This window comes from Triticum aestivum, chromosome 7B (genome assembly GCF_018294505.1).
Source record: "Triticum aestivum cultivar Chinese Spring chromosome 7B, IWGSC CS RefSeq v2.1, whole genome shotgun sequence".
Taxonomy (NCBI): domain Eukaryota; kingdom Viridiplantae; phylum Streptophyta; class Magnoliopsida; order Poales; family Poaceae; genus Triticum; species Triticum aestivum.
Window position 1 is genome coordinate 608,365,507 of NC_057813.1, and position 9,714 is coordinate 608,375,220.

The 9,714-nt window shown below is 41.9% G+C and overlaps 1 protein-coding gene across 1 annotated transcript; it reads left to right on the forward strand.

Moving 5' to 3' along the window:
• The first annotated feature begins 311 nt into the window (after positions 1 to 311).
• LOC123162374 (probable periplasmic serine endoprotease DegP-like) lies at positions 312 to 4,488 on the forward strand. The gene is made up of 11 exons (XM_044580162.1): positions 312 to 763; positions 928 to 1,068; positions 1,149 to 1,282; positions 1,392 to 1,661; positions 2,178 to 2,308; positions 2,393 to 2,501; positions 2,951 to 3,043; positions 3,146 to 3,220; positions 3,299 to 3,381; positions 3,464 to 3,534; positions 4,044 to 4,488. The coding sequence occupies exons 1-10, from the start codon at positions 409 to 411 to the stop codon at positions 3,528 to 3,530; spliced, it is 1,458 nt and encodes a 485-aa protein (XP_044436097.1). The 5' UTR covers positions 312 to 408; the 3' UTR covers positions 3,531 to 3,534; positions 4,044 to 4,488.
• The last annotated feature ends 5,226 nt before the right edge of the window (positions 4,489 to 9,714 follow it).

Genomic DNA, 9,714 nt, shown 5'->3' on the forward strand with positions numbered 1-9,714 from the left:
TAATTGTTGTTAAAAAATGTTTTTCTAAAAAATTGAGTCCTTTTTGAAATTCGGAACATATTTCGAATATTTGAACATTAGTTTTTTTAGGGAAATATTTGAACATAAGTTAGAAAAGTTAAAAGAATAACGAAAGCAAAATAACGAGAAAATAGAACAAGGGCGCCCAGCCCCCATATGGGCCGGTCCAAAGAGAGCGTGCTGCGTTTGCCGTTCCCCCGCCGTCCTGCGCGTGCGTTGGGAGGACTCCTAAACCCCTTTCAGACTCTTTTTTTTTCTTTTTTTCAGAAACCCCCTTCGGACTCGCCGTCGTGGCGTCGTCACCCATCGTCCTCCCACGCGTGCTGCTCTTGTCGTGAAGCGATCGACGCCCTTTTCCTCCGGACGGGAAGCCAAAAGCACCGGCGCATGGACCGCCAGCCCCGTGCCCAGGACGGGGAGATGGAGGGCCGACGGAAGCGCCACCTCGTCGACCACGAGATGAATCCGCGGGGGAAGAAGAGGATGAGCACCGACGACGATCCGCGTGCCGGCGGAGCGTCCAGCTCAAACGCGATGAGTTCAGATGCGTTGGCTGAGAAGGTTCACGTGGAGGGCGAGATGACCGACGAAAGCGCCGCGTCTGCTACACTGGCGCGGTCTCCACCGTCCTCACCCAGCGCTGCCCTATCCGAGGAGTCGTCCACCTACTCCCTGCCCCAGGAGATGGTAGACAGATTGAAGCAAATCATGGCCAATCATGAGGCGGACGAGCAGTTGCAAAGTATTTACTATTGAAATCACGTCTTCTGACTAATATTCGGCTCTCTTTTCTGACCAAAAAAAATCAATTCTCTTGGACATTAGATGTTGTACATAAATCATACATACATATAAGTTATCTATATCCTTATAGGAATCTAACGGGGAAACCCTATTTTGTTATAGTTCAAAGAGACGCCGAGCTGTCCAAACTTACGGTGGAGAGCGATTTTTGCGACATTGATGACGGCAGTTCCCGGAGTTGTAAAGCTCGGAAGGTGGCTGTGCTAGCTTCACGGTCTGTTGTTGGTCTCTCTTCATTTTCAGGTATTTCCCCCCTTCTTTTACCACTCTCTACAAATAGTGCAAGATCTGCATCATGTTGACTCCTACCTGCTTCTTTTCAGATGAAAAGAGGATAAGAGTTTGCTCAGGATTCGTGATATCATCCGATGCTTGTACAGATACCTACAAAATCTTAACTTCGGCAACACTAATAAGGTCTCTTAACACGAATAACATTTTGATCCCAGATGTAAAGGTGGGCGCATGCTGTAGTAGTTCCTTGTGAATCAACCTTTAGTATTAAAAGGTGGAGTACATATGTATTTTTTTCTTGCCTAATTTTTTTGTCGGATAACTTATTGTAGATCAAGGTGTGTTTACCAAATGGGGATATCTCTGATGGCGTCATATCCATGGTAGATTTTCACTATAACATAGCAGTTGTTAAAGTGAAATCTGACCAGAAACTTCCAGAGGCAGTTCTGATTAGTGAAGTTATCAAAAGAGGAGCCGTGTTAGCGATTGGACGTTTCTATGATCATGGTAGAGTGATGTGCGCACAAGGTAAAATCAGAAAACAAGCAAGTACATTCGATTGCTCAGAGCTTCTAGTATCAAGCTGCCAGACGACCATGGTAAGCCCAACTATAGCGCTTTTATCTCTGCATTCACTAAACGAAATGCCGAACTCATGTTGGTACTTCCCTCTGTGCTAGCTATACTATCTTAAACTATCTTCTTTAGTTGATATCGATGCTGTAGTGCCACTTTCATGCTAAAAGTTGTGGAAGTAAGTCAAAATGTGCTAGAGGATGATAAAATAGCAGCACATCCTTCTTTTGAAAGGGCCCAAACATGACCTTTAGCTAATCAGATGCCTAAGAACACATGACTTACACCATTATAACTAAATATGTTATAGTGCTAATTCTTTGAGACATACCACAAGAAAATGTTTGATGCGGATATCTGTTAAGATGTACAATTGAAAACTTCACTTGAATTGTTTTCTTATCCTATCGTTGTTTGTTGTGAACAATGTGTTTCAGTTTATTGCGCATGATATTTGGTGCGATTTTCTATAGCTATTCTCTTGTGCTTGGAATGCCATTTGGTCAGCCTATTCATAATTATTTGCTCCTTTTTACTAGGCGGGTGTTGGTGGTCCCCTTGTAAATTACAGTGGTGATGTTGTGGGTATCAATTTCTACGGAGAAAACCACACGCCCTTTCTTTCAACGGGAATTATTGTAAGATGCTTGGAACATTGGAGAAAATATGGGTATAACATATTTCTATACCAACACTACAAGATATCTTATTTTTAGCACCCTTGCATATGATGATGCTTTGTTTTGATTTGTAGAAAAATAATTCGACCTTGGTTTGGAATCATGTACAAGCCTATTGATATGTTGCCACTTCGTGTTTTGGAGAAATGTGCATATATTGGCAAGGGTTTGTATATTTCAGATGTATGAAACTCTTCTTTTTATCGTTTGTTACTTATTACCATACTAGTTCATGAAGGATCAAAGCATTTTTTTAGGATGATATTTGTTTTGTGCGGATAGCATTTGTAGGCATTTTCACTATTATGAACACAAACTCTTTGGTACTCATCGTCTCTGGATTTCTCAACTTTAGTGGAATATGATAATTTCTGGAAAACATAATTTTTAGTGGCAAAAGCATCCCAAATATAAGGGTGTAAATGGACTCGGTGGGGATACATTTTGAACGTTTTCATGCAAAGCTAGTTATTTAGTTTTTTTTTTCTAAATGCAGGGTTGCTCAAAATGCTAATACTTGACTATATGTGCAATTCTAATTTTTATGTTCTTTATGTGGATTCTAAAATCTCAAGAGTGATGGTAGTGATATTCATATTTTGACAAGGCAGACTTAATAATTTGGTAATTAGGTGGCCGAGGGATCACCTGCCGATGTAGCTGGGGTTTGTGTTGGTGATGTTTTGGTCGAATATGCTGGAGAAGTTATCTGTAGTGCTCCAAAGGTGATTTCCATTTAAGATAATTGCCTTTCTATTATTTATAGTAATGTGTTTTTATCATATAAAATGGAAATTTTAACAACATTTTTTTCGCATCATGCACAGTTTGGTGCAATGTTGATGGATATGTGTGAGGAAACACTCGAGGCAGATACTTTAAGAAGCAACGTGATTATTGAGGTATTTTTTCTATATTACTCTAGCAATTAGGATTGCTGCCATATGTTCTAACCATCGAATGTTGGACATTTTCACTAGGTCATTTTAAGAAATCAAGGGGATGGCAGCATAGCGAGGAAGACGTTGCATGCTGATGCTTTAAGCGAGTTCAATTACTATAGGTGGTGTATCATTTTCTCTGTATTGTGGAGTTAATTTTGTTGGAATTACTTTTTATTCTGATAGTACCTTCTTTGACTTCAGATGGCTAGATCCATTGCCGAACTACAATCGCAATGTTTATGCTAGAGAACATTTTATGGAATTATAATAAGGTACGATGATACTATGCTAACATTATTTGTTGCATTTTTAGTTTCATTTCTGTTCACTTGACTATTTCCTCTTTGGTGGAGCCTGAAATTTGTCCGAACCCACTTCATGCATTCTGTTCTTAAATATTCCCTCCGTTCCAAAATATAAGGTGTATTTGTTTTTAAAAAAGTCAAACATGTGCATGTTTGACCAAGTTTCTAGAAAAAAAATCAATATTTACGATACCAAATCTATGTCATCTGATCCAACATGAAAAATATTTTCATATTTTATCTATTAGGTATTCAATATGTTGATATTTTCTTCTATAACCTTAGTCAAACATACAATCATTTGACTTGCGTGAAAACTGATGCACCTTATATTCTAGAACGGAGGGACTATGTTGGTTCTTTTCCGACACTTGAACTTATGTCCATGTGTTTTTTGCCCTCTTCCCCATTGCAGCATGTTGTTCTTTTATTGTTACTCATACTCATGTATTTGCTATTGCTTTTATACGCAACAGGAGACAAAGTCTAGGTTTTGTTGAACATAATGGGATTTTCCTTCCTGCGTGTACTGATTTCTATGAAGCTCCCTCTCTAATGCCATCGCCCTGAGCAATCAGCCTCATGACAAGTAATCTTTTTTTGTTAATGGCGTGTTCACAAGAAAGTGGTATTGCATCAACTAAAATGAAGATGCACCCAAGACTACGTCCTCATGGGTGAAAAAGAAAAATTACAATTTCTTAGGTGAAAAATGTTTCATCAATATTAGTCATGTAAATATATTTGAGCCACACACATTGGAAATTTTCATGAAGAAGAAATATTTGAGCCACAAATGTTATAACTTTTCATGAAAAGCATTGCTATTTTGGGGAACGGAAATTACTTCTTTTTTGTTACCGGAGTGCAATACAATAAGAATCTTCTTCTACGAGGATGTACACATATAACATAAACATTTGCATGTGTAAACTTACTTAGACTTTTTGTGTTTTTAAAAGATTCTTTTGAATATGTGATTCACCCCGGAAGCGTGTAAGGAGCATCCTTTACCAGACTCCCTCGTATTTTGAGCCAAATTTTGAACATTGATTTAACCAGGAATATATGAGTTATGTTCCCTAAGGCTGGCCATAGTGGGGGTAACATAAGTAGTATCATGCACTTGGGACTCGTAAACATGCTTATGTGGCAGGCAATTAAAGAAGAGAGAGATGGTTATAGTAACATAGGTAGATAACGTAATATAATAAATGTGATGATACTATGTGTCATGCATGGCGATAAGTGAGACTACCTATGATACTAATCTATGATACTATGCACTATAGAGGTAGTAACATAGACTAGTAACATATGCATGTTACTAGTCTAAGTTACTCCCCACTATGACCAGCCTAAAAAGTATACTATCGGAAAAATCTTTCAAATCCAATATAAATCCAATAATATAATGAGTGTGGTGTGTGTGTGTGTGTGTGTGTGTGTGTGTGTGTGTGTGTGTGTGTGTGTGTGTGTTAGTACTCATATTTTATTAGTTAGGAAGTGAACTGGAGGGAGTACGTACTAAACTATAGCATAGGTATATCTATATTGTATCAAGTTGCAAGTCAAGATCTGTGGTGTTCAAGTCACATGTTGCCTTCAACTTCAAGAGACGTTGACTTCCTATTTTGGTTAGATCTCAGTGAAAAGAAAACTAGATTACTCGAGTGTGTCGGCCAATCTCCTTAATTACAACCTTGTTTTGATAAACATTGCTACACAAAGTTTGGTTGAGCAGAACAACATAATTAGTTGGAAGAACTGAAACGACATTTTGCCCTGCATTAGTAGGAGTCCAAAGGAAGAGCTGTGCTCGGTCAAGATGCGTAGTAGGCTAGTCATAGTGGGAGTAACTTATCTACTCCCTCCAGTTTACAAGGCTTAAATAAAAAATCTCATCACCCAAGACAGATGGTGAGTGAAGGAATGTATATCGTACTTTACAAAGCTACTCAAATTAAATGATGCATTAATTTGAATTAATTGCAGTGCATGCATGAATATTTGCTAGATGAGTAGGAACATTACATGCATTGATGAGTTCCTTTTTAATTATGGTATGCAAATATTCGATGCGCCTTGGAATGTCAATAGGAGATGGAGATGAGCCCTTTAACTCGGAAAAACGAAAAAAATTGAGATAAACCATGTAAAACGAAAAGGAGGAAGCAGTAACATAACACATCCTAATATAAGTTTACTCATGTGGCAAATGTTAACAATATGTTATCATAACATAACGCAACCCAAGAAAAATGAGTCTATAACCTAATAAATGCAACCATCTATGATACTTTGCACTACGAAGGTAGTAACACAAAGTAGTATCATATGCATGACACTTGTCCATAATATTGAACCGAGGGGATCTCCAAAACTGACCCCTAAAAGTGACGGAACATACATATGGGAAGAATGGTGTGGGGGTCACCGGAACCACATGCATGGATCGTTTTAGGCATTAAGTAGCTTAGGTTTTGGGCTATTCATCGTCTTGGCTACGACAATGACGATGGCAGCACCGAATGAAAAATCTCCAGATCCTTCCTGACGAGGCAATCCGCATGGGGGCTGGATTTGGAAACCAGTCTATTCAAGAAATGATGGTGCGACAGCGGCATCCTTGTGGTGGAACTGTGTCCTCGGGCTCCGCCGTTGCGACGGCGTTTGCTCCAGCGCCGACGCGGAGCTTGGGAGGTAGTCCAGGAGTGGATGCAGATTGTGGTCTGCATCGGCGGCATGGATCGTGTGCTGGGTTCGTGGTTCGTGGAAGGCTCGTATAGTTTCCTCCTCCGACGTCTTAGTCGTGCAGGGGTGCCAAATCTGGAGTGTCCGAGGTGTTGCTCTGATCTGATTCATTCAACGGCAATGGCTTTGCCTTTATTGGTGAGCCATCTTGGATGTGACGAGTTTTCATGTCAATCTCAAATGATTCTTCGGTCTTCTTGTTTGTATTTTTACTTCTTGGCTGGTATTCTTGTGTGTAAAGGCTAGCGTTAAACTGCCTTTTCAGTTTTACCAGATCGGTACGTACATGGTTTATACTTCGATCCTTATGATATAAATGGGACAATATTACCATGAAAAAAAATGCATGACACGAGACTAAGTTAGTGCCCACTATGAATAGCCATAGGAGTAACATGCATGCATTGCGCAGATGTCAACCCTCTAGAATGGCGTAGTAACATGCATGCATTGAGTAGTTTACATAGATGGCACATCTACGCATATTTCAGTGATGACTAGCACCTAGAGCTTGGTGCCTATCCAGAAACAAGACAGCGATGGAAACCCCTGGCGCCTCAGCGATTTGGGCTTCCTGGCCGTCCGATTCGTTTGCTTGATGTGATTCCGGCCGTCGGATCGAGCCGCCGGAAGACCTCGTCCGTCTGATCGAATCCCCCCTGTAGCATCCATACCATCCAGAAACCCGCCCGTCGATTACTCCGTCTGCCTGGACGGATCTCGCTGGCCTGTGGGGTTCCGGATGGTGGGCCTCGACCATCAGCGAGCGGGTGTGCGGGTGCGCCTATATACCCAGTACCGCGCGCGCCCGGAGGTAAATATCCCGTGCCACCGCACGGAAATATTGCCCCTTGCCGAGGGCTTTTTCGACTTTCCGCGTCCAGGCCACTTGCATGGTGGGCGGTGGTTGGCGCGGCTCGGCTATGTGGTGGGAGGCGGCTGGCTCCCTTCTCATTCTCCCCCTCATTCCCTTCTCTGTCTCTCGTCTCCTTTCGCCGCCGCCACCGCCGACACTCGCCCTCCTCGATTCAACACCGTTGTTCGGGTGGTTCTCCTCTACCTCTCGCGGATCTCTTGTGATTTGCTTGTTTCTTACTCTCTTTCTTGTTTCTCTGCTTGATTTGCAGTTCAGACGGTGCCGTCCCATCGGGGTTGCCTTGCCGGTCGATCGGAGATGGAGCTTATCATTTGGGCTTCCGAGGTGGCTCGCCAGGTGATTTTGTCTGCTCCCTTGTTTGTCTTCCCCTTTGTGATGTCTGTGTGCTCATAAAGGTTTGTTCTATCTATAGGGATCTGTCTAGGGTTTGGACGGTGTCATGGCGTCTGGGCTGCCCTGCGGGTCGACCAGAAAAGAAGCAGAGCGGTTGAGCTTCTGAGATGGCTGAGGTGACTTGCTTGCTCCCTTGTTTGTCTTTCCCTTTGTGGTGTGTGCGTGCTCATCAAAGGTTTTGTTGTTCTTCAGGGATCTATCTAGGGCTTGCTGGTTCATCCGTTCTGATTCTGGTCTACTTGTGCTGCTCGAGGCGATCTACCTCGTTCAGTTGCAGGTGACTCTTCCTTCTCGCTTGGACTCCTCGTATTTATTAGTGTATATAGGATGTGCTATTTGGGGCCGTAGATAGTACGGTTTCTACATGTTTCCGGATCTGAAGCCTGTGTCTTAGGCCTATATATATTTGTGTTTTGGTCCACATGCGCTGCATATGTGGGGTATGTTTGGAGTCCATGTACATGTTATACTGCAAGGGTCTGTTGCCTGCATTCTTATGGGATCTAACATTTTGCTGGTTGGTGTTTTTTGTGTGTGGAGTTTGCTTATTTTGGGTTCTTCGTTTTGCTGGCAGGATGTTTGCCGTCGGTTGTTCTTATGTGCACATGTTAGATGTTGTTGCCTTTCACCGTCGTTTTCCGTTCCATTCATATTTGCGGGAGGTCATGCATGATGGGGTGATAACCCACAAGTATAGGGGATCACAAGAGTTTTCAAGGATAGAGTATTCAACCCAAATTTATTGATTCGACACAAGGGGAGCCAAAGAATATTCTCAAGTATTAGCAGTTGAGTTGTCAATTCAACCACACCTGGATAACTTAATATCTGTAGCAAAGTATTTAGTGGCAAAGTAATATGAAAGTAACGGTAACAGTAGCAAAAGTAACAGTAGTAGTTTTGTAGTAATTGTAACAGTGGCCACGGTAAAGTAACTAAGCAAAGAGCAATATGTGAAAAGCTCGTAGGAATTGGATCAGTGATGGATAATTATGTCGGATGCCATTCCTCATGCAATAGTTATAACATAGGGTGACACAGAACTAGCTCCATGTAATGTAGGCATGTATTCCGAATATAGTCATATGTGCTTATGGAAAAGAACTTGCATGACATCTTTTGACCTACCCTCCCGTGGCAGCGGGGTACTTATGGAAACTAAGGGATATTAAGGCCTTCTTTGAATAGAGTACTAGACCAAAGCATTAACACTTAGTGAATATATGAACTCCTCAAACTACGGTCATCACCGGTAAATATCCCGATTATTGTCACTTCAGGGTTAACGGATCATAACACATAATAGGTGACTATAGACTTGCAAGATAGGATCAAGAACTCACATATATTCATGAAAACATAATAGGTTCAGATCTGAAATCATGACACTCGGGCCCTAGTGACAAGCATTAAGCATAGCAAAGTCATAGCAACATCAATCTCAGAACATAATGGATACTAGGGATCAAACCCTAACAAAACTAACTTGATTACATGGTAAATTTTATCCAACCCATCACCGTCCAGCAAGCCTACAATGGAATTACTCACGCACGACGGTGAGCATCATGAAATTGGAGATGGAGGATGGTTGATGATGACGACGGCGACGGATTCCCCTCTCCAGAGCCCCGAACGGACTCCAGATCAGCCCTCCCGAGAGAGTTTAGGGCTTGACGGCGGCTCCGTATCGTAAAACACAATGAACCCTTCTCTCTGGTATTTTTATCCCCGAACGTGAATATATGGAGTTGGAGTTGAGGTCGGTGGAGTTCCAGGGGGCCCACGAGGCAGGGGCGCGCCGCCCACCCTCGTGGACACTGTGTGGGCCCCCTGGCCTTGATTTTTTCGCCAGTATTTTTTATTAATTCCAAAAATAAGTTCTGTGGAGTTTCAGGTCATTCCGAGAACTTTTATTTCTACACAATAATAACACCATGGCAGTTCTGCTGAAAACAGCGTCAGTCCGGGTTAGTTCCATTCAAATCATGCAAGTTAGAGTCCTAAACAAGGACAAAAGTGTTTGGAAAAGTAGATACGACAAAGATGTATCAACTCCCCCAAGCTTAAACCTTTGCTTGCCCTCAAGCAATTCAGTTGATAAACTGAAAGTGATAAAGAAA